Source organism: Bufo bufo, chromosome 3 (assembly GCF_905171765.1).
Source record: "Bufo bufo chromosome 3, aBufBuf1.1, whole genome shotgun sequence".
In the NCBI taxonomy this organism is placed as follows: domain Eukaryota; kingdom Metazoa; phylum Chordata; class Amphibia; order Anura; family Bufonidae; genus Bufo; species Bufo bufo.
Window position 1 is genome coordinate 553074328 of NC_053391.1, and position 25650 is coordinate 553099977.

Sequence of the window (25650 nt, forward strand, 5' to 3'; positions counted from 1 at the left end):
CCTTGTATAGGACTCCATAACAGCATCAAGGTGTGAGCAAAGTGAACTCAACTAGATATCGTGATCCCAGAATTTCACCTTTAACCCCTTAATGAACAAGCCTGAAAAGGCCTTAATGACCAGAGACTTTTGTGCGATTTAGCGCACATGGTAATTGAACTTTTTTTATACAGTCCTGCAAATTTAAAAAAATAAAATAAAATAAGTGCAACACCTAGGGGTTTTTATTATCGTATTTTCACTTTATAAGACGCGCTTTTTAGCAAGAAAAAAAAAAGCTTGCTAAAAAAGATCCAGCGTGGTCAGACCCTCTGACTGCTTCCTTAATGATCCGGCAGATCGCACATTCAGTGCTTTGTCTGATCAGTGAGAGCTGTGCATCTGTTCAACTCCTCTCTACCTGCCCGACACCAATCTGTGTGATCAGCAGCAGCAGGAGAGCACATGGGGAGGAAGGTCCTACAACTGTACTAAAACAAAATGAAAACTCAAGGTACAGCTTAACCTCTTAAGGACCTAGGACGTACCGGTACGCCCTATTTCCCGAGTCCTTAAGGACCCAGGACGTACCGGTACGTCCTGACTTAAAATCTGTATTCCGGCGCCCCAGGGGTTAATTGGAACGGGATTTCGGCTGAAATCATTCAGCCGGCATCCCGTAACAATGCAGGGGGGGGGGGGTCATTTGACCCCCCCGTATCGGCGATCGCAGCAAACCGCAGGTCAATTCAGACCTGCGGTTTGCTGCGCTTTTTGCAGTTTCTGATCGCCGCGGTCCCTGACCGCGGGGATCAGAAACTTTAGAGTGGCTAAAATAAATATTTTTCACCCCCCCCCCCCTGCACCCCTGCACGATTTTATGCCGGAGGGTGGTGCGGGGGGGGTGTCGCAGGCGGTGGGGGCGTTGCGGGAGGCGGGCGGTGCGGCAGGCGGGATCGCGATCCCCCGCCCGCCTCCCCATGAACGATCGTTGGCTTCTAGTGGTTGTACCAGGGTGCCAGCACATTGCCGTACGGACCGCTGTATGGAAAAAGTTAACTGTCATCGGTCAGGGAGCTCCCTCCCTCTCCATCGGGGGGCTGCTGTGCCTTTGCAGCCCCCCGATGGAGAGAGCCCCCAGAGAGCCCCCCGCAGCCCCGTGCTTACCGTTCCCCGTCTGCGAAGTTCTGAGCAGACGGGGAGGGTTCCCATGGCAACAGGACGCCTGCTCAGGCGTCCTGCTGTCCATGGTGCTGAACAGATCTATGCTAAAAGCACAGATCTGTTCAGTGTAAGTAAAATACAGTACAGAACAATATATATTGTTCTGTACTGTATTATACAGACACCAGACCCACTGGATCTTCAAGAACCAAGTGGGTCTGGGTCACAAAAATGTAAAAAAAAGTGAAAAAAGTTAAGATAAAAAAAAAAACATTTATCACTGAATAAAAATTAAAAATATAAAATAAACTACACATTAGGTATCGCCGCGTCCGTAACGACCTGATCTATAAAATGGTCATGTTACTTTCCCCGCACGGTGAACGCCATAAAAATAAAAAAATAAAAACTATGAGAAAATTGAAATTTTGCCCACCTTACTTCCCAAAAAAGGTAATAAAAGTGATCAAAAAAGTCGCATGTACGCCAAAATAGTACCAATCAAACCGTCATCTCATCCCGCAAAAAATGAGACCCTACTCAAGATAATCGCCCAAAAGCTGAAAAAACTATGGCTCTTAGACTATGGAGACACTAAAACATGATTTTTTTTTTTTCAAAAATGAACTCATTCTGTAAAACTTACATAAATAAAAAAAAGTATACATATTAGGTATCGCCGCGTCCGTATCGACCGGCTCTATAAAAATATCACATGACCTAACCCCTCAGATGACCACCGTAAAAAAATAAAAATAAAAACAGTGTAAAAAAAGCCATTTTTTGCCATCTTACGTCACAAAAAGTGTAATAGCAAGCGATCAAAAAGTCATATGCACCTCAAAATAGTGCCAATCAAACAGTCATCTCATCCCGCAAAAAATGAGACCCTACTCAAGATAATCGCCCAAAAACTGAAAAAACTATGGCTCTTAGACTATGGAGACACTAAAACATGATTTTTTTTTTTTCAAAAATGAAGTTATTGTATAAAACTTACATAAATAAAAAAAAATGTATACATATTAGGTATCGCCGCGTCCGCGACAACCTGCTCTATAAAAATACCACATGATCTAACCTGTCAGATGAATGTTGTAAATAACAAAAAAAAAAAAACGTGCCAAAAAAGCTATTTCTTGTTACCTTGCTGCACAAAAAGTGTAATATAGAGCAACCAAAAATCATATGTACCCTAAACTAGTACCAACAAAACTGCCACCCTATCCCGTAGTTTCTAAAATGGAGTCACTTTTTTGGAGTTTTTACTCTAGGGGTGCATCAGGGGGGCTTCAAATGGGACATGGTGTCAAAAAAAACAGTCCAGCAAAACCTGCCTTCCAAAAACCGTATGGAATTCCTTTCCTTCTGCACCCTGCCGTGTGCCCGTACAGCAGTTTACGACCACATATGGGGTGTTTCTGTAAACTACAGAATAAGGGCCATAAATATTGAGTTTTGTTTGGCTGTTAACCCTTGCTTTGTAACTGGAAAAAAAATATTAAAATGGAAAATCTGCCAAAAATGTGAAATTTTGAAATTGTGTCTCTATTTTCCATTAAATCTTGTGCAACACCTAAAGGGTTAACAAAGTTTGTAAAATCAGTTTTGAATAGCTTGAGGGGTGTAGTTTCTTAGATGGGGTCACTTTTATGGAATTTCTAATCTAGGGGTGCATCAGGGGGGCTTCAAATGGGACATGGTGTAAAAAAAACAGTCCAGCAAAATCTGGCTTCCAAAAACCAAACCGCACACCTTTCACTCTACGCCCTACTGTGTGCCCGTACAGTAGTTTACGGCCACATATGGGGTGTTTCTGTAAACGGCAGAGTCAGGGCAATAAAGATACAATCTTGTTTGGCTGTTAACCCTTGCTTTGTTAGTGGAAAAAATGGGTTAAAATTGAAAATTTGACAAAAATATGAAATTCTCAAATTTCCTCCCCATTTGCCAATAACTCTTGTGCAACACCTAAAGGGTTAACAATGTATGCAAAATCAGTTTTGAATACCTTGAGGGGTGTAGTTTCTTAGATGGGGTCATTTTTGGGTGGTTTCTATTATGTAAGCCTCGCAAAGTGACTTCAGACCTGAACTGGTCGCTAAAAATTGAGTTTTTGTAAATTTCTGAAAAATGTCAAGATTTGCTTCTAAACTTCTAAGCCTTATAACATCCCCAAAAAATAAAATATCATTCCCAAAACAATTCAAACATGAAGTAGACATATGGGGAATGTAAAGTCATCACAATTTTTGGGGGTATTACTATGTATTACAGAAGTAGAGAAACTGAAACTTTGAAATTTGCTAATTTTTTTCAAATTTATGGTAAAAAAAATTTTTTGACTTCATTTTACCAGTGTCATGAAGTACAATATGTGACGAAAAAACAATCTCAGAATGGCCTGGATAAGTCAAAGCGTTTTAAAGTTATCAGCACTTAAAGTGACACTGGTCAGATTTGCAAAAAATGGCCTGGTCCTTAAGGTGAAAATGAGCCCGGTCCTTAAATGACGTTACTTCTACCAGAATCATACAGACAAAGTAAGATTCTGTAGGTGATAGGAACACGATACCCGCAATAGACTCCCTCGTGTGAAACAGCCCTAAAAAGGTAACAGGAGCCGAATTTTCAGTTATCTAAACATGGGGTGTGTTTTATAATCTGGTGCATCTTATAAAGCAAAAAAACATAAAAAATAAAAAATAATTGTATGCTTAGATTTTTTTCTTTTGGAAAAACTGCAAGAAATGTTAAAAAAAAAAAATTTAAAATCAATTTTTTTTAAAATATGTAAACGGACAACAAAATAAATCATTAAAACAGGTTCCCTATTTTTATTTGATGTTATGAATAGTTTTGTGTAAACAGGGCGACTATGGGGATGGTTTTATTTAGCATAGGCGCTTTAATTTTAAATTTTATTTGCATTTGATTATATTCTTTACCTTATTTTTTTAATCTATTTTGGCATCATTAGAAGACCTTTGGGGGACACAGACACTTTTTTTTGTATTTTGCTTTTTTTTTTTTTCACTGTAATTGAGACTTTCAAAGGAGTCCCAGACACAGGGGGAAAACAGCCCCCTGTGGAGCAGTGTACAAAGGCAGAGCTGATGAGGGTCTGCTAAGACCCTGAAGCTCTCCTATGCCTGAGACACACAGCAATCACACGATCGCTGGGTCCGATAGAGGTAGCAGCTTCCTCTATTCACTGCATAGCACTCACTCTATGCAAATAACCACAGGAGAAGGTAGAAGTGTTAACCTCAGATCAGGGACCCAACCTGCTCCTACTACATGTGCGGCGCTCAAGATTAAAGCCCAGCATATACGGCGCTTGGTCATAAGCGGGTTAAACATCACTTAAACTGTTAAGCCACACCTAGAGTTACAGACAACCAAAATGTTATAATTTAAATTGTGTGAGGGGGAAGAAGAGCACACACAATAGAAAAAACCACCGGCAGCACCATCCAAAGGAAAAAATGGCAGGTGCAATGTCCAAGTATGGCAATAGGTGCTTACCCACTTGTATACTGTAGAATAAAAATGATGATGTAGGCTTGAGAAAGGCTCATGTATGAGCCGAAACGTTGCTCTTTGCCACTTCATGGGTGAATAAACTACATTATCTTACTGAAGATCTTTCTGGAGTGCAGTCCGATTTTTATTCTATATACAGTACAGACAAAAGTTTGGACACACCTTCTCATTCAAAGAGTTTTCTTTATTTTCATGACTATGAAGGCATCAAAACTATGAATTAACACATGTGGAATTATATACATAACAAACAAGTGTGAAACAACTGAAAATATGTCATATTCTAGGTTCTTCAAAGTAGCCACCTTTTGCTTTGATTACTGCTTTGCACACTCTTGATGAGCTTCAAGAGGTAGTCCCCTGAAATGGTCTTCCAACAGTCTTGAAGGAGTTCCCAGAGATGCTTATATATTTACATTTAGTCAAAGACTACTGGTTGCCTGCTCTTGACATGTGCATTTTTTATTTTGTTAGTATTTATTTTCATAAAATTTAACTTTTAATAGTCATTTATTTAATATATAGTGAGCACTCAAATCTAACCTACTGAATTGAAAATCTCTACAGTAGACCCTTTGTGTGCTAAATTTCTGTTGGCTTGCTTCTGGTGCCGGCTAGTATTGCAGCTGCAGCGTGTTATTGGACGATATGTCTTTTTACTGAGTGCCTCTGTATACACCTTCTAGGCTTGCTATAATAACACTGTTGCTTCCTATACAGCCTGCTGGCTTTTCATTATCTATAGTTACTGACACCTTTATATAACATGTAACTCAGCTTTGTGACTGTGAGGTAGCGGTTTAGTCGCTACACTTGCTGCCATCTAAATGCTTCATTTTGCCTATTCAGAGACTGTACTTAGTTTCGAATGGTGGCGCAATCACTCACTAGGCTGCCTATAAGCTACTCGATAGCTTGCACACTAATTCCGGGTCTGCTGTGATCTAAAACCCTAATCACTGCCCCCCCCGACATGTTTCGCCATATACATGGCGTCTTCAGGGGATCGGGCAGTCTATATAAAAATATAAAAAACCCAGAGTTGCTTAGCACTTGTTGGCCCTTTTGCCTTCACTCTGCGGTCCAGCTCACCCCAAACCATCTCGATTGGGTTCAGGTCCGGTGACTGTGGAGGCCAGGTCATCTGGCGCAGCACCCCATCACTCTCCTTTATGGTCAAATAGCCCTTACTTTCAAAGTTTTCCCAATTTTTCGGCTGACTGACTGACCTTCATTTCTTAAAGTAATGATGGCCACTCGTTTTTCTTTACTTAGCTGCTTTTTTCTTGCCATAATACAAATTCTAACAGTCTATTCAGTAGGACTATCAGCTGTGTATCCACCTGACTTCTCCTCAACGCAACTGATGGTCCCAACCCCATTTATAAGGCAAGAAATCCCACTTATTAAACCTGACAGGGCACACCTGTGAAGTGAAAACCATTTCAGGGGACTACCTCTTGATGAGCTTCAAGAGGATGCCAAGAGTGTGCAAAGCAGTAATCAAAGCAAAAGGTGGCTACTTTGAAGAACCTAGAATATGACATATTTTCAGTTGTTTCACACTTGTTTGTTATGAATATAATTCCACATGTGTTAATTCATAGTTTTGATGCCTTCAGTGTGAATCTACAATTTTCATAGTCATGAAAATAAAGAAAACTCTTTGAATGAGAAGGTGTGTTTATTTTATAGGGGTTTTCCAGTACTCAGATATTGATGGCCTATCCGCAGGACAGGTCCTCACCAATCAGCTGTTTTTGGCAGCCTCCGACACCAGAAACTTTAGAGTGGACAGAGCCAGCACCGGAAACTACACAGCAGATAAAGCCAAAAAACAGAAGGTTTCATCCATCAAATAAACAGTGGATTAATGAAGTAATTCATTTATAAGCAGTATGTGTGCAGTCCATGTCCAAAGGTAATAAGCCATAAACTTACGAATAGACAATCTTTACTCCTCCTTTCAGGCCACCTTCAAATGTACCTTTTCCTCTTCCACCAGCCAGCACCTGGGCTTTGACCACCAAATCCTTGGAACCTTTAGGTAGAATTCAGAGAACAATTACTAAAACACGATCAGTCGTTTAACATGTCACCACAACCAGCAGATCATAATACACTGCTGCCTCAAGGTAATTTATTAATGTAAACATATTAATATTAACCAGTTTAAATTAAAAACATATCTTGAGACCATAACTTTACAGGAAACTGGTAACTGGACCCAATGCCCATCAATGCCATCCCAAAATAAGAAACAATGACGTTTAAAGTAGTATTCCCACAAAACATTTTATTCTCTGACTTGTTATAAAGGTGCATGATGTAAACTGAAGTGAAGGTAATCTTCTTACAAGTGACTGTTCATTATAATCTCCCTCGTGATCCTCAGCTGTGTCATCTGACCAGCACTCTGACTCTCCAGGTAACGCAGCATTTTATGGGTAGACAGGAAGCGGGATCCTCTATGTAATCCTATGGAAGCCTCAGTGTTGGTCTCATAGGAATGAACAGAGACGTAATTGACTTCCTGCCCTGAGATCAGAGTGCTAATCACATGACACAGCTGAGGATCAGAATGGAGGGGCTAACTCACAAATACAGTCACCAGTAAGATTACCTTCACTACAATTTACATCATGTACCTTTCTAACTGGTCAGAGAATGAACATTTTTGTGGGAGTGCTTGTTTAAGAATAAAAGAAATTGAAAGCTAATCTGTAAATACAAATAATTAAAAATACAGTAAAAACAAGGCCATAACCACATTAGGATAAGAGTCTCCATTTTACGTAAACACCCAAAAACTCCTAACATATACCTCCAGAGGACACCTGTGGTGTATCACACCGTATATCTAGATATTCAGTGAAATACAGTCATGAGACAAACAAATACACACTCTTTGAATTCCTATGGTTTTCTTGTATCAGAATATAATAAAATAAATAATTTTAAAAAAAAATTGGTCCTTAGACGGTCTTAAAATTTGCAAAATAACATCAGGTAAACACCACCCCCAAAAGATCCCACAGTTTCATTATTTATTCAACAAAAATAAGGCTGAAATGAGAAAATAAAATAAAAATTAAAAAAAAAGGGTGGAAAAACTAGGTGCACCCCTTGAATTAGTAGCTTGTAGAAACACTTTTAGCACCAATAGCTTGAAGTAATCATTTTCTGTAGGACATTATCAGTCTCTCCCATCATTCTGGATGAATTTTCACTCGCTCTTTACAATGTTGCTTCGTTTATTGAGGTTTGTGGGCTTTCGGTTATACACCGCTTTCTTAACCCCTTCTACCCCGGGCTAGTTTTCACACTCCTGCCCAGGCCATTTTTGGCAAATCTGACATGTGTCACTATGTGGTAATTAGGGATGAGCGAATCGACTTCGGATGAAAACATCCAAAGTCGATTCACAGAATACTTTGTTTGAATACTGTACGGAGCGAGTGCTCCGTACAGTATTAGAATGTATTGGCTCCTATGAGCCGAAGTTATTACATCGTGAAGTCTTGTCTTCATAAATCAATTTCTACTGTAAAAAAAAAAAAAAAAACATTTCCCGAACTCTGGTTCGGTTCCAAGGTACTGAATTCGATTCGCTCATCCCTAGTGGCAATAACTTTGGAACACTTTTATTTATCCAAGCCATTCTAAAGATTATTTTCTCGTAACACATTGTACTTCATGACAGTCATAAATCTGAGTCAATATATTTTCCCTTTATTTACGAAAAAAATCCCAAATTTACCAAAAACTTTAAGAAAATCAATTTTCAAAATTTCTATTTCTCTGCTTTTAAAACAGAAAGGGACACTTCATAAAATATTAACATTCCCCATATGTCTACTTTATGTTGGCATAATTTTGTAAATGTCATTTTATTTTTTTAGGACGTTAGAAGGCTTAGAATTTAAGAAGCAATTCTTAAAATTTTGTAAAAAACAAAACAAATTCTAAAACCCTCTTTTTAAAGGACCAGTTCAATTCTGAAGTTACTTTGTGAGGCTTACATAGTAAAAAAAATAAAAAAAAATAAATGACCCCATTGTAGAAACTACACCCCTCAAATTACTCAAAAGAGATTTTACAAACTTTGTTAGGCTACTTTCACACTAGCGTTTAGAGAAGATCCGTCTAGTGTCTGCACAGACTGATCCGCTCCTATAATGCAGACGTTTGGATCCGTTCAGAACGGATACGTCTGCATTATAGTTTAGAAAAAATTCTAAGTCCGAAAGTTGTTTGAAAATTGAGCCATATTGTGTCAACTTCAAACGGATCCGTCCCCATTGACTTACCGTATTTTTCGCTTTATAAGACGCACTTTTTTTCCCCCAAAAGAGGGGGGAAAATGACAGTGCGTCTTATAAAACGATGGTTGACTTTTTTTTACAGGGCTGACACTGATGTATCGCCAGCCGCTATGCTGCACAGTCTGGCCGGCGATACATCAGTCACAGTGCGGGGAAGGAGGAGGGGCTGGAGGCAACTCACAGCGGGGCCCGGTGCAGTCACTGTATTACACCGGGCCCCGCGCACAGAAGTCTCTTTGTATGTAAAATCTTTCATTAATCCTTTATACCGTAAATCGCTCTCCTTTTGATAAACTTTACTAGCCTAATCGCCTGCATCAGTACTCACTATGAATGTAGCGTGCGGTCCGGCCGGCGTGTGACTGACGTCACGCTCCTCCCACTTCATTAATGAAGCAGGAGCAGGCTGAAGTCATGCGCCGGAGGGACTGCACGCTACATTCATAGTGAGTACTGATGCAGACGATTAGGCTAGTAAAGTTTATCAAAAGGAGAGCGATTTACGGTATAAAGGATTAATGAAAGATTTTACATACAAAGAGACTTCTGTGCGCGGGGCCCGGTGTACTACAGTGACTGCACCGGGCCCCGCTGTGAGTTGCCTCCAGCCCCTCCTCCCTCCCCGCACTGTGACTGATGTATCGAAGGCCACACTGTGCAGCATAGCAGCCGGCGATATATCAGTGTCAGCTAGTTTATCAAATGGAAAGCGATTGATTCAGGATTAAATAAATATTTTACATACAAAGAATAAAATACTGTAATGCTGTGAAACATAGGGCCATGAGGGGGACCAGCATAAGATACTATATGTGTGTCACCCACACATATAGCATCTTATGCTGGCCCCCCTCATGGCCCTATGTTTCACAGCACACATCCCCCATAACAGTGCATCATCCATAGATCCCCCCCATAACAGTGCATCATCCACAGATTCCCCCCCCCCATAACAGTGCATCATCCATAGATCCCCCCCATAACAGTGTGTCATCCACAGATCCCCCATAACAGTGCGTCATCCACAGAGCCCCATAACAGTGTCATCCCCAGACCATTAGTTCAAAATCCACCAAAAGCACACCTTTTGGTTCAAAATATTTTTTTTCTTATTTTCCTCCTCAAAAACCTAGGTGCGTCTTATAATCAGGTGCGTCTTATAAAGCGAAAAATACGGTACATTGTAAGTCTGGACGGATCCGTTTGCCTCCGCACGGCCAGGCGGACACCCGAACGCTGCAAGCAGCGTTCGGGTGTCCGCCTGCTGAGCGGAGGCTGAACGCTGCCAGACTGATGCATTCTAAAATTATGTTTTAGCGTTTCCAAAGTCTGAGAGCCATAGCTTTTTTATTTTTTGACCGATTCTCTTCGGTAGAGTCTCATTTTTTGCGGATGAGGTCACTGTTTTATTGGTACTATTTTGGGGGGCTTACAACTTTCTGATCGCTTAGTGTTGCACTTTTTGTGATGTAAAATGACAAAGATGGCTTTGACACAGTATTTATTTTTTGGACAAGGTGGATCATGTGATATATTTACAGAGCCGGTCGTTACGGACGCGGCGATACCCAATATATTTGTTTTGGGGTTTTTTCCCAATTTTTTATTGGGGAAAGAGGCTTTTTTGCTTGAAACTTTTATATTAAAAACACTTAAAAAAAAAAACGTTATTTCTGTCCCACACTGGGACTTCAGCTTTTGGGGGTCTGATCCCCTCTGTAATGCATTACAATACATCTGTATTGTAATGCATTGCCTGTTAGTGTATTACACTGAGTAATACACTAACAGGTTGCCTAGGAGACTGAGCCTGTGGCTGGATCTCTTCAGCCCCCGTAGAAAGCAGGTCCCCATGCCGTGCAAGGCATTGGGCAGCCTCTGCACGGCATTGGGCTGCCTTGTCACCGCAGCTCGGGGACCCGATGGACTCCCTCACCCGCAGCAAACCCCTTCTATGCCAGCATTAGCTTTTACAGCGATGCCAGCGGATACAGCAGGGGCCCGGCTATCAGACTGCTGTGCCCGGGTGCATGACCCAGTTTTGTCCAAGCTTTAAAGGCTATGTACCCCTTTGGGGACAATTTTTTTTATTATTGCATTGTAGTTATTGAGCTAAAAATCCTTTTTTTCAATTGGTCTTTATTAACCATATGGAATCCTTTTTTCTGTACAGAGCCGAGATGCTCTACTAGCTGCCTGTGGATTTTTTGTCTTTTCTGTCATCTGAGGAGCAGACGGACTCCTTATCTCTGCTCCATCACATTAGTAACACTCATTAACCACCTCAGCCCCCATAGCTTAAACACCCTTAGGCTCAGTTCACACCTGAGCGTTCTGAAAGGAGCGCTCTGTATGCGCGATTGTACAGGCGTTTACAAGCGCGCATACAGAGACAAGTGTGCACACAGTGTCGCGCGTTCCCGAAAGTCTATGTACGGGAACGCGCGACAAGCGCCCAAAAAAACGCTCCTGTACTTGTGTGAGCGTCGGGCGTTTTACAGCGCGATCGTACGCGCTGTAAAACGCCCAGGTGAGAACCATTCCCATAGGGAAGCATTGGTTTCTCCTTGTTGAGCGTTTTACAGCGCGTAGGAACGCGCTGTAAAACGCTCAGGTGTGAACTGAGCCTTAATGACCAGGCCACTTTTTACACTTCTGCACTACACTACTTTCACCGTTTATTGCTCGGTCATGCAACTTACCACCCAAATGAATTTTACCTCCTTTTCTTCTCACTAATAGAGCTTTCATTTGGTGGTATTTCATTGCTGCTGACACATTTCGATTAATAACAAAAAAAGTAAAAATAACGATTTTTTTTCAAAAAAATGACATTTTTCACTTTCAGTTGTAAAATTTTGCAAAAAAAACGACATCCATATATAAATTTTTCTCTAAATTTATTGTTCTACATGTCTTTGATAAAAAATAAAAAAAAAGTTTGGGTAAAAGTTATAGCGTTTACAAACTATGGTACAAAAATGTGAATTTCAGCTCTGACTTTCTGAGCACCTGTCATGTTTCCTGAGGTTCTACAATGGCCAGACAGTACAAACACCCCACAAATGACCCCATTTCGGAAAGTAGACACCCTAAGGTATTCGCTGATGGGCATAGTGAGTTCATAGAACTTTTTATTTTTTGTCACAAGTTAGCGGAAAATGATATATATTTTTTTTTTTTTCTTACAAAGTCTCATATTCCACTAACTTGTGACAAAAAATAAAAACTTCCATGAACTCACTATGCCCATCACGAAATACCTTGGGGTGTGTTCTTTCCAAAATGGGGTTACTTGTGGGGTAGTTATACTGCCCTGGCATTTTAGGGGCGCAAATGCGTGCAAAGTAGTTTGAAATCAAAATGTGTAAAAAATGGCCGGTGAGATCCGAAAGGTGCTCTTTGGAATGTGGGCCCCTTTGCCCACCTAGGCTGCAAAAAAGTGTCACACGTGGTATTGCCGTACTCAGGAGAAGTTGGGCAATGTGTTTTGGGGTGTCATTTTACATATACCCATGCTGGGTGAGATAAATATCTTGGTCAAATGCCAACTTTATATAAAAAAAATGGGAAAAGTTGTCTTTTGCCAAGATATTTCTCTCACCCAGCATGGGTATATGTAAAATGACACCCCAAAACACATTGCCCAACTTCTCCTGAGTACGGCAATACCACATGTGTGACACTTTTTTGCAGCCTAGATGCGCAAAGGTGCCCAAATTCCTTTTAGGAGGGCATTTTTAGACATTTGGATCCCAGACTTCTTCTTACGCTTTAGGGCCCCTAAAAAGCCAGGGCAGTATAAATACCCCACAAGTGACCCCATTTTGGAAAGAAGACACCCCAAGGTATTCAATGAGGGGCATGGCGAGTTCATAGAATTTTTTTTTTTTTGCCACAAGTTAGCGGAAATAGATTTTTCCGCTAACTTGGGACAAAAATTTCAATCTTTCATGGACTCAATATGCCCCTCACGGAATACCTTGGGGTGTCTTCTTTCCGAAATGGGGTCACATGTGGGGTATTTATACTGCCCTGGCATTCTAGGGGCCCTAAAGCGTGAGAAGAAGTCTGGAATATAAATGTCTAAAAAAATTTACGCATTTGGATTCCGTGAGGGGTATGGTGAGTTCATGTGAGATTTTATTTTTTGACACAAGTTAGTGGAATATGAGACTTTGTAAGAAAAAAAATAATAATTTCCGCTAACTTGGGCCAAAAAAAAATGTCTGAATGGAGCCTTTACAGGGGGGTGATCAATGACAGGGGGGTGATCAATGACAGGGGGGTGATCACACCCTTGTCATTGATCACCCCCCTATAAGGCTCCATTCAGATGTCCGTATGTGTATTGCGGATCCGATCCATGTATCTGTGGATCCGTAAAAAACATACGGGGGGGTGATCAATGACAGGGGGGGTGATCAGGGAGTCTATATGGGGTGATCACCCCCCTGTAAGGCTCCATTCAGACGTCCGTATGTGTTTTGCGGATCTGATCCATGTATCCGTAAAAATCATACGGACGTCTGAATGGAGCCTTACAGGGGGGTGATCAATGACAGGGGGGTGATCAGGGGTTAATAAGTGACAGGGGGGGGTGTAGCGTAGTGGTGTTTGGTGCTACATATTACTGAGCTGCCTGTGTCCTCTGGTGGTCGATCCAAACAAAAGGGACCACCAGAGGACCAGGTAGCAGGTATATTAGACGCTGTTATCAAAACAGCGTCTAATATACCTGGTAGGGGTTATAAAAAAAAAATAAAAAAAAAAAAAAAATATCGCATCTCCAGCCTACCAGCGAACGAACGCCGCTGGCAGGCTGTAGATCCACTCTCTTACCTTCCGATCCTGTGAACGCGCGCGCCTGTGTGCACGCGTTCACAGGAAATCTCGCGTCTCGCGAGATGACGCATATATGCGTGACTGTGCGCAGGGCTGCCGCCTCCGGAACGCGATCCTGCGTTAGGCGGTCCGGAGGCGGTTAAGTAACTACTTTTCAGACAAGGCTAAACTATGCCAAAAGTACACCAATTAGCACCAATGGTTAGCCAGATTCTAGGTGCAGACACAGCATTAAATCTGCACCATTGTTTCTGAACCACAACAGGTCATGTTTGCAGACACTCCTATAAGGCTACATTCACACATGGCCATTTTCAACCAATTTTGTATCCATTTTCTGTCCGTTTTGCTTCAGTTTTTAAAGGGTTTCTGTCACCTGAAAAATGGGTATTCGGCTGGCTGACATTAGCGATGTGCTAATGTCAGCTGAACATAACTATATTAGTGCCATCTCACTGCCTAAAGCCTTTATTGAGAAAAAAAAACGTATAATATGCTAATTAGCCTCTAGGGGCGGGGGGGGGGGGGGAGCGTTGCACCTGCTCCTAAAGGCTCCATTTGCCCACCTCTTTTCACGCCCTTCTTCTCTTGATCAATAATGGCTTTAGGCAGTGAGATGGCACTAATATAGTTATGTTCAGCTGACATTAGCACATCGCTAATGTCAGACAGCTTAATACCCATTTTTCAGGTGACAGAAACCCTTTAACAGCCATTAACAATTTATAATTTTCATAGTTTTTCGTTTTTTTAAATCCCAACCCCTGCAGTATACGTATTGTTTACTGTAGCGCCCAGCATTAATAATGTGCAGGGTTTTTTACGCCGGAAAAAATACTCACCTCATTCACTTGCATGTGCAATCGCTCCTCTTGATGCTGAAGGACCTGCACTACCAGTGATCTTCTGGGAGCGCAGGTCCTTTAGAATCAAGAGAGAAGTGACTGCCTCTGCTCATGCAAGTGAATGAGGCGAGTCTTTTTTTATATTTTACCCCTAAAAAGCCATTTTCCAGTAGTGTAGACTGTTAGTGGATGCACTTCTGTCTAATGCCATTAAAAGTGGTCCTATTGATTTCAATGGGGTCAGTCTGTCCATGAAAATGGCAAAAATAGGACGCCCTATTTTTTGATGCACAGTGTACTTGTAAAAAGTGTTATCTAATCACGAGGCAAGACAGCTTAACGATCGCAATGTTTCAAGCATCAATGCTAAAGATTTAGAATAGAAACAATTTACTCCGCAGGAATCTGTCAAGAAGATGAAACAAAAATGTACAACTGTGTATACAAAAAGTCAAATGGATATTCCGCACTTCAAGTAAAAGCTGTTTGTAGACACATCAATAGTAATTCTGCATACACCAAGACTGATTTCCCCTCTTACAATAAATACACAACAGTTTGATACTGAACCAGCAGAATTCCAGAAGAATTGAATGGTTTCCCACAGGGTGGATTTGATTTAAATCATACTGATTTAAATCACTAGTCAGTAAGGCTTCATTTAAATCATAGTTTTCTACATAAAAACTAATTCTTGCTGGTATAACTTATAATATACAAGTAGATGAAGATTTTTAGAATAACAACTTGTTATATTAGTTTGATTAGGTTGATTCTGTATTCATAGGTTTGTAGAAGTCAGGATTAAGGTCTTTTTCTCAACTCTGTTCAGGTTATAACATTTTTGCTGTAAAGAAGAGGCATGTGATCTCTGCCGAGTCAAATTCAGATTTGAGAACTGCAAAAGTAAACCAAGCATCTGTGATAATATCTTGTAGGCAGAGAAACTGCCCAATAATCTTACAAAAACCTCTGGAAGAGCATGACATTGTGAATGGATTAATGGAATTTATTTACCAAAACAATTAAACATATACAGTGGTCCCTAAAGTTACAATATTAATTGGTTGCAGGACGACCATTGTATGTTGAAACCATTGTAAGTTGAGTAATCAGTTCCACAGCCCCAAAATGTCATCCAAGATAAGAGAAAATGAAGATTTAAGAAAAATAAGCAGATAACTAAGACAGATAAAACAAAGTCTTTACATATAACAGTCTGGAATAGCTGCTAACTAGCTACTAATACAGCTATTTTACCAGAGAAGTGGACAAGATTCGTTGGGTCTGAGTCAGAGGCATTGTATGTCGAGTCTGGTTTCAACTTAAGATGGGTCAGAAAAGACCATTGTATGTTGAAAATATTGTATCCTGAGGCCATTGTATCTTGAGGGATTACTGTACAGCCGGCTACTTTCACATTAGGGCTCTTTCACACTTGCGTTCTTGTCTTCCGGCATAGAGTTCCGTCGTCGGGGCTCTATGCCGGAAGAATCCTGATCAGGATTATCCCCATGCATTCTGAATGGAGTGAAATCCGTTCAGGATGCATCAGGATGTCTTCAGTTCCGGAACGGAACGTTTTTGGCCGGAGAAAATCCGGAACACTTGCCGCAAGGCCGGATCCGGAATTAATGCCTATTGAAAGGCATTGATCCGGATCCGGCCTTAAGCTAAACGTCGTTTCGGCGCATTGCCGGAGCCGACATTTAGCTTTTTCAGAGTGGTTACCATGGCTGCCGGGACGCTAAAGTCCTGGCAGCCATGGTAAAGTGTAGCGGGGAGCGGGGGAGCAGTATACTTACCGTCCGTGCGGCTCCCCGGGCGCTCCAGAGTGACGTCAGGGCGCCCCAAGCGCATGGATCATGTGATCGCATTGGACACGTCATCCATGCGCATGGGGCGCTCTGACGTCACTCTGGAGCGCCCCGGGAGCCGCACGGACTGTAAGTATACCGCTCCCCCGCTCCCCGCTCCTACTATGGCAACCAGGACTTTAATAGCGTCCTGGGTGCCATAGTAACACTGAAAGCATTTTGAAGACTGTTCCGTCTTCAAATGCTTTCAGTACACTTGCGTTTTTCCGGATCCGGAGTGTAATTCCGGCAAGTGGAGTGCACAACGGATCCGGACAACTCAAGTGTGAAAGAGGCCTTAGCGTTTTTCTTTTCCGGCATAGAGTTCCGTCCTAGGGGCTCTATACCAGAAAAGAACTGATCAGGCATATCCCCATGCATTCTGAAAGGAGCGTAATCTGTTCAGGATGCATCAGGATGTCTTCAGTTCAGTCATTTTGACTGATCAGGCAAAAGAGAAAACTGTAGCATGCTACGGTTTTATCTCCGACGAAAAAAACTGAAGACTTGCCTGAATGCCAGATTGTGTCAGAGAAAACGGATCCGTCCCCATTGACTTACATTGTGTGTCAGGACGGATCACTCTTGCTCCGCACCACATCACGGACAGAAAAATGCTGCCTGCAGCGTCATTCTGTCCACGATGGAAGCGCAACCAAATGGAATGGAATGCATTTTGGTGCATTCCGTTTCATTCAGTTTGGTCTCCATTGACAATAAATGGGGACAAAACTGAAGCGTTTTCATCTGCTATGGAGATCCTATGACAGATCTCAATAGCGGAATTGAAAACGCTAGTGTGAAAGTAGCCTTTCATACAGCCAGCCTGCAGCAAAGACAAGAAATCCTGATTCAAACACTAAGACACGGACATTTTTCTGCATGGTCTTTTCTTAAAATCATTGATGAGCTAAACCCTGCCCGCGGATGATTGAAAGCTTTCTTCTCATAATAAGTATAGGAATAAAAGTGGCAATCAGTGGCGGGGGTTACGGGTGGAATGTGCTGCCGGGAGCTCATAAAAACAAGCCTCCTGAGTGCATGCATTACATGAAGTGATCTCCGGCACTGGGGTCCTGCTGGAGCTGCTCACCAGAGCATTTATAAGTACTGTGCAAATAAAGTAAGAGACCCAGCAACCAAATCAGGACTTCTGTGACAAGTTTATGGTGCCTTCAGACAGGGCTGCATACACTTGGTAAAAAGATTCCCTTTAAGACCTTATAGGTGCATTCAGAAAGTCTTCACATCCTTTACACTTTTTTCACAAAAAAAAAAAGTTTATGTTCTTCCCCATAATCCTGCACTCCAAACCGTAGAATGAGAAATTGAAAAAAAAAATGTAGACATTTAAGACTGAAAACTAAAATCTTTCATTGATATAAGTATTCAGACCCTTTACTCAGTACTTACCATAGCTGAAGCACCTTTGGAAGCAATTTCAGCCTTAAGTCTTCTTGGGTAGGATGCCACCAGTTTTTTTTGCCATTCTTCTCTGCAGATCCTCTCCAGTTCTGTCAGGTTGGATGGGATAGTCAGTGGACAGCCATTTTCAGGTCTCTCCAGTGATGTCCGATCAGGTTCAAGTCAGGGCTCTGGCTGTGCCACTCAAGGACATTCACCGAGTTGTCCCCAAGACACTCCAGTGCTATTTTAACTGCGTGCTTAGGGTCTTGTTGGAAGGTGAACCTGTGGTCCAGTCTGAGGTCCAGATCATTCAGGTTTTTATGAAGAATATCCCTGTACTTTGCTCCATTAAGCTTTCCCTCAATTCTGACCAGTCTCCCTGTCCCTGCCACTGAAAAACACCCCACAGCATGATGCTGCCACCAACATGCTTCACTGTAAGTATGATATTGAGCAGTACCTGGTTTCCTCCAAACATGAAGCTCAGTAAGAGCGATCATTGGGTACTTTGTCACCTCTCTTCCAAGGCTCTTCTCCCCCAATTACATAGTTTGCACAAGTGGAAATCCTGGTTGTTCCAAACGTCTTCCACTTAAGAATTATGGAGGCCACTGCACTCTTGGGAGTGTTCTTATACCCTCCTCCAGAACTGTGCCTCTACACAATCCTGTCTCTGAGCTCTACAGGCAGTTCTATTCTCCTTATGGTTTGGTTTTTGCTCTGATATGCATTTTCAAAAGGTGAGACCTTATATAGACAGGGGAGTGTCTTTCTAAATCATGTCCAATCAACTAAATTTACTAGAGGTGGACTTCAATTAAGATGTAGAAACATCTCAAAGATGATCAATAGGTCTGAACAGGTCCATGCAAAATTAAAGTTTTTCCTTTTTAATGAATTCACAAAGCTTTTGCAAATTCAGTTTTCAAATTCTCATAAAGGGGGACTGAGTGAAGATTGATGGGGAAATTAGATTTTTATTTTAGGCCAGAACCTAACAAAATATGAAAAAAGTGAAAGGGTCTGAAGACTTTCCGAATGCACTGTACTGTATGTATGGTATTCTCAAGATCATTCCTCAACATCGTTGATACAGAAAAAATAATTTTTATACATGTTAGTGGGTACTTTGAGTAAAAAAAAAAAAAAGTTAAACTAAAAAGGGAGTCTGTCAGCAGTTTTGACCCAGCAAAACTGCTGACAGCAGTAGTGAGAAGCCAAGGAAAACAAAGTGGCATCTTTGTGAAAAGGAACTTTTATTTAAAAAATGTCACTCCTCTAAATGCCCAAGCGCTCTTTGCGGTCAGCTGATTCACAACTCCAATTTAAACTTTTTTTTTTCCTATGGAACTGACTCTACTACGTTTCTAAACGAAGTCGAAGTTGCAGACAGTACCTGCACCACATTCAAGGAGGTTCCAAGCAAGCCAAGCCAGTACTATGCAGGTCTCATGCCCACACTTCTGACTAATGATTAGTCAGATAATAGTTACTACACTGCTACCAACCAGATTGAGGGGGGAAACATATCCACAATGGAAACCAAACTACTTGGTAAATAAACCAAGTAGAACAGAGCTGGTACCATGCAGTGGAGAAGTGGATTTGACGCAATGGGATTGGCACCTACTCTTGTAACACATTGTGCAATTAAAAAAAATAATCATCAATTAAGTATAGCTCATTAAAACCAAATTATTTTTGTAAAAATGTAAAACAACATCATAAATTATATATTAAAAAGCATTCATACCTATCTCTTTAGCTACAGAATAAGCTTCTTCTGGTGTCTTTGCTACGAAACCCTTTGGTGTGGCGATACCAGCATCTTTAAGAAGTCCCATGCTAAGATACTCATGCAAAGACAAGTTCCTGTGTTGTTGTGCTTGTACTCCATGAGAACTGAACACACCAGGAAAACCACCGAGAACCTAAATGGAAATAGAAGATAACAGGCATTTATAGGCTACAACTGTTGCAGAATTTTCCAAAAGCACGTAATTGAAAAGGGAAGACTAGTAAAAAGCCCCATGTGTGCCAGCCTGGCTGCTGGAGGTATGCCGAGTGAATAATAAGGTATAGCAGATATTACATCCGGCAACAACGATAGAAGAGCTCAGCATGTCTTGCACATGTTTAAGTGTAACATGATCTTTTACGCCTGACACTTTCCATTATTAAAAATTACACATGACAGGTATACACTGTATAAAAGCTAAATTTGCGTATATATATATATATATATATATATATATATATATATATATATATACACACACACACACATACATATATACACACATTGAAACCAGACGTTTACATACACTATATAAAAATACACATATGCAGGTTTCTCTCAATATCTGACATGAAATCAGAATAAACCTTTCCTGTGTTTGGTCAATTAGGATTACCATAATTATTATTATTTGCCAAATGCCAGAATAATGAGAGAGAATGTTTTAAGGCATTTTTATTACTTTCTGCAATGTCAAAAGTTTACATACACTAAGATTACTATGCCTTAAGGCTTAGAACAATGCTGGACTGCCCATATGTTGATGTCATGTGTTTGGAAGCTTCTGTTAGGTTTGTTGGCAACATCTGAGTTAATTAGAGACACACCTGTGGATGTATTTAAATGCACACCTGAAACACACTGCGTCTTTGTGTAGCATCATGGGAAAGTCTAAAGAAATCAGCCAAGATATCAGGAAGAGAATTGTGGACTTGCACAAGTCTGGCTCAACCTTGGGTGCAATTTCAAGATACCTGAAGGTCCCTCGTTCATCTGTACAAACAAGATGGGAATGTCCAGCCATCATACCGCTCAGGAAAGAGACGGGTTCCGTGTCCAAGAGATGAATGTGCTTTGGTCGACATGTGCAAATCAACCCAAGAACAAAAGCAAAAGACCTTGTGAAGATGATGGCGGAAGCTGGTAAGATTGTGTCAATATCCACAGTCAAATGAGTACTGTATCAACATGGGCTGAAAGGCCACTCTGCCAGGAAGAAGCCATTACTCCAAAAGAAACATAATAAAGCCAGATTAATGTTTACAAATGCACACAGGAACAAAGACCTACATTTTTGGAGACATGTCCTGTGGTCTGACTAAACTAAAATTGAACTTTTTGGCCATAATGACCATCGTTACGTTTCGAGGAAAAAGGTAGTAGCTTGCAATCCTAAGAACACCATCCCAACTGTGAAACATGAGGGTGGCAGCATCATGTTGTGGGGTTGATTTGCTGTAGGAGGAATTGGTGCACTTCACAAAATAGATGGCATCATGAGGGAAGATGATTATATGAAAATACTGAAGCAACATCTCAAGACATCAGCCAGGAAGTTAAAGCTTAAGCGGAAATGGGTCTTCCAAATGGACAATGACCAGAAGCATACTGCCAAACCGGTTACAAAGTGGCTTAAGGATAACAAAGTCAATGTTTTGGAGTGGCCATCACAAAGCCCTGATCTCAATCCTATTGAAAATCTATGGGCAAAGTTGAAAAGGCAGGTGCGAGCAAGGCGAACAACAAACATGACTCAGTTACACCAGTTTTGTCAGAAGGAATGGGCCCAAATTCCAACCAACTATTGTGAGAAGCTTATGGAAGGATATCCAAAACGTTTGACCCATGTCATACAGTTTAATAGCAATGGTACAAAATATTAATGAAATGTACGTAAACTTTTGACTTTGCAGAAAGTAATAAAAATGCCTTAAAACATTCTCTATCTCTCAGTATTCTGGCATTTGGCAAATAATAATAATTATGATAATCCTAATTAACCAAAAGGTTTATTCTAACTTCATGTCAGATATTGAGAAAAACATGCATATGTGGCTTTTTAATATATATATATATATATATATATATATATATATATATATATATATATATATATATATATATATATATACATACATATACATATACATATACATATACACACACACCCACACACATATATACACACACCCCTATACATACACACCAGTATTAGACCCTACAAAACTTGTATGTGGTACATAAGAAACATTACATACATTCTGAGGACATAAAAGACATGTCCTGCTCCATAGCAAGGCTGCCAAACAACGTTAGGAAGTTCTGCTTTTAGGCTCCAGTTGCAAGGAGTAGAAAAGGCATTTTGTAGAGTCCAGGGTTAGGGAGTAAAAACATCTGCCAATGTGCAGGTTTATGAACATAAGATCCGCTGTGTGCAGACAGAATTAAATCAATATACTAGTGCATCTCAATAAATTAGAATATCATCAAAAAGTTCCTTCAGGACAAAAGCCCTTAATCAGAGAAAGGCAGATGAGAACAACATTTCTAGTTGCAAGGCCTTAAGGGAAAATCTCTGGGTAGACACAATTTCTATTATGGAGACCAGTTGATATACGTGATGACTGTTGTAGGCTAGACAGCGCTCCTATGGATTTGTCAGATTTAGGAAAGCTAATTTAAATATATTTCCCAGAAACCCAGAGGGTTATCACCTGGTCTACATTACTGCCCACATGTGGCTGACATAGTAGGGGCATCGTCTGACCTACAATACTGTGTCTAAGGTGGATCATGGGCTCTCCACAATGAGAAAGAACATCACTTAGACAACACATACATACTGTTGAGAAATCACCTCCCTCTCTGAATCCCCAACGGACAGAAGCAGTCCGCTCATCCTCAGCTCACCGCATATCAGTGTTGAAGGGGGAATTCTACTCAATGAATGACAGCAATCTCTGTACAAGTTAAAGCGGGTTTTCCCAGATTTTGATATTGATGACCTATACTCAGGACATGTTGTGCTATTCCTTTATTATTTCTGCAAGAAGTAATGAATTAATTCAGCAGTGAGCAGCGAAGGTCCATCTGGATGTTACCAGTTGCAGATGTGTCCCTGCACATTCTAACTATCTAATCATTGCTTCTAGTGTCAGTCTGTACAAGGACACCGCACTCCCCAACTGGTAACACCTATCTAGACAGACATTCATAGCAAACTGCTAGTAATTCATTCATAACTTCTGGAAGGAATAATAAAGGAATGGCACAACATAGAGTTATAAGAATAGATGTTCCAGAATTGTTGTTACATGGGGGATGCAAGTAGATACTTAAACATACATGTCAGTCCTCTTTCCTTTTTTTTTTTTTAATGTTCTGATATTGATGACTGTCACGGATCAGTGGATGTGGACCCACTGCGCCACTGACTGGCTATACTCTGGAGGGGCGTGTGTAAGCAACTACCTGGTCTTCACTAGAGCCTCTGATGGTTAGGATAGGCTTGAGCCGTTAGGGTACCTGCCATGGGCTACTCCAGAGTGTAAACCAAGTCAGTGGCAGCTGGTCCAGGCAGACCAGAGGATACCTGGGTAGGTACCACAAGTATAAGCTTAGTCAGGTGGCAGAGGCATTACCAGGAGCGACGATGGAGGACCGAAGGATAAAGCAGAGACGAAGTCAGACAGGCAGGGGATCAGGGCACAGGTACAGATCAGGCAATCCAGGTCGGCAATAGGAGAGACGAATCAAACAGGCAGGGATCAGACGATAAGCGAAGTCCAGAAACGAAGTACAAGTCAAGAGCACCAGTGGTTGTCAAGCTCTTTAGCAAAAGACAAGGACCTTAAAACTGAGGCACCTGGGAAAAAGGGTTGAACCACTTAAATACCTGCAGGAGAGCCAGGGTTGGTCACCTGACCTAACCCAGCCTGCCCAGGGAGTGATGCGTGCCGCCCCTAGAGCAGGGGAACATGACACCAGCCGAACTCAGGCTGTGTCCAGGGCTAAATAGAAGCTGTGGAGCGGAATCCTCAGAAGAAATCTCACTTATACAGAGTGTTCCGGACTGCAGCAGTAATCGGGGGAACAGCGGCGCACTGCAGCCGCTGTTACAATGACCTTTCCGCCAGATAAGTCATCAATATAAGATCAGTGGGGGTCTGACACCGGGGACCCCTGCCAATTAGCCGTTTGAAGAGGCTCACAGGAACCTAGGCCAGTGAGGTCATTTTCATCAGTCACGTGGACTAGGAGCAGCTCAGTCTGTATCTAACAGACCGTGCTGGGACCTCCTCAAACAGCTGATTGGCAGGTCCTTTGTGTCGGACCCACTTCACCTCTTGGGGAAAACTGTACACTGTAACCATGAAGGGTAGTCAGACGCAGAATACGGTAGTCCCATTAAGGGTCCATTCACGCATCCGTGTGCGTTTTGTGGATCCACGAAACACGGACAGCTGCAATGTGCGTTCCGCATTTTGCGGACCGCACATTGCCGGCACTAAGAGAATATGCCTATTCTTGTCCGCTATTGCGGATAAGAATAGGACATGTTCTATTTTTTTCAGGATTGGAATTGAATTGCAGATGTGTGAATGGAGCCTAAGGCTGGCAGATCATTGTTCAAAGGGACAGGTTCTCTTTAAAGTCAATAGGGTCTAATGATATTTGCAGTTACCTCTTCAGACAACCTAAAGAATAATTACTTAACTGCCAGGGAGAGGAATATGGCATCAGGAACTAGAGGTTTTGTACTGCTGGCATCTAAATAATAAGAGCAAAATCAGAAAACGAAAAATCAGGAACAATTGTTTTCTGCCGCAGCGTACGGGAACAGAAAGCTCACAGGAAATGCTCGGCCTGTGCATTGCACAAGTACGCTGAGGAAATCAAAGCAAATCCCACTGCTTAAGACATCTTTATTCAGCAAGGACAGCGGTGAGGGCAGAGGAGGATAGCCAGAAAAGTCCCCTCCCACGCACCCAATTATAGCCGAGAAGAATGATCGCTTTACATAGGGACTATTAATAACCGCTTTGGAACGTTTCTGCTTCTACAGTAATTCTACACACAGTCCTGTATGGCAGGTCAAGCAGCTGAACACACACAAGCCACCAGCTCTCATACCGAACAGCCATTACACATAGTAGTATTTAGCATTCAGGCAGACCATTGCTGGCCACGCTCTACCTTGAAGCTGCTTAAAAGATATCCATTTAAAAAAATCACATTTATTGAGGAATCCCACTAAGGGATGCACATTAATAGTGTGTCTATTGCATCACAGTCGCAGTGTGACACCACTGACTATCATTACAAAAAAATGCCACAACGTAGGCTGGGGCTGCACAGTGGCTTGTGTCCATGTTGGCTTTCTGGCGACTCGTGGGGTTGTGATTAGGGATGAGCAAATAGACTCAAGATGAAACATCCGAAGTTCATTCGCACAAAACTTCGTTCTAATACTGTACGGAGCAGGCGCTTCGTACAGTATTAGGCCTCATGCACACGACTGTTTGCATCCGCGGCGGTTGTTCCGTTTTCCTTTTTTTTTTTCGCGGACCCATTGTCTTTCAATGGGTCCGTGGAAAAATTGGAAAATGCACCGTTTGGCTTCCGCGTCCGTGATCCGTTTTTCCAGTCCGTGAAAAAAATATGACCTGTCCTATTTTTTTCACGGACAACGGTTCACGGACCCATTCAAGTCAATGGGTCCGTGAAAAATCACGGATGCACACAAGATAGTCATCCGCGTCCGTGATCCGTGCCCGTTTTTCCTATCATTTTCAATGCAAACTTGACTTTTTTTTTTTCTTTTTTTTTCACTTTTCGTGGATCCTCCAGAAATCAAGGAAGACCCACGGAAGAAAAAACGGTCA

At 41.6% G+C, this 25650-nt stretch overlaps 1 protein-coding gene across 2 annotated transcripts in view; it reads right to left on the reverse strand.

Moving 5' to 3' along the window:
- The window catches only part of SUCLA2 (succinate-CoA ligase ADP-forming subunit beta), a 178837-nt gene that overhangs the window by 116239 nt on the left and 36948 nt on the right, over positions 1 to 25650 (reverse strand). For both annotated transcript variants that reach the window (XM_040425455.1, XM_040425456.1), the window contains exons 2-3: positions 19721 to 19898; positions 6631 to 6730 (exon numbers count right to left, since the gene is read on the reverse strand). In XM_040425455.1, coding sequence (XP_040281389.1) covers positions 6631 to 6730; positions 19721 to 19898 — 278 coding nt within the window. The remainder of the gene's footprint in view (positions 1 to 6630; positions 6731 to 19720; positions 19899 to 25650) is intronic.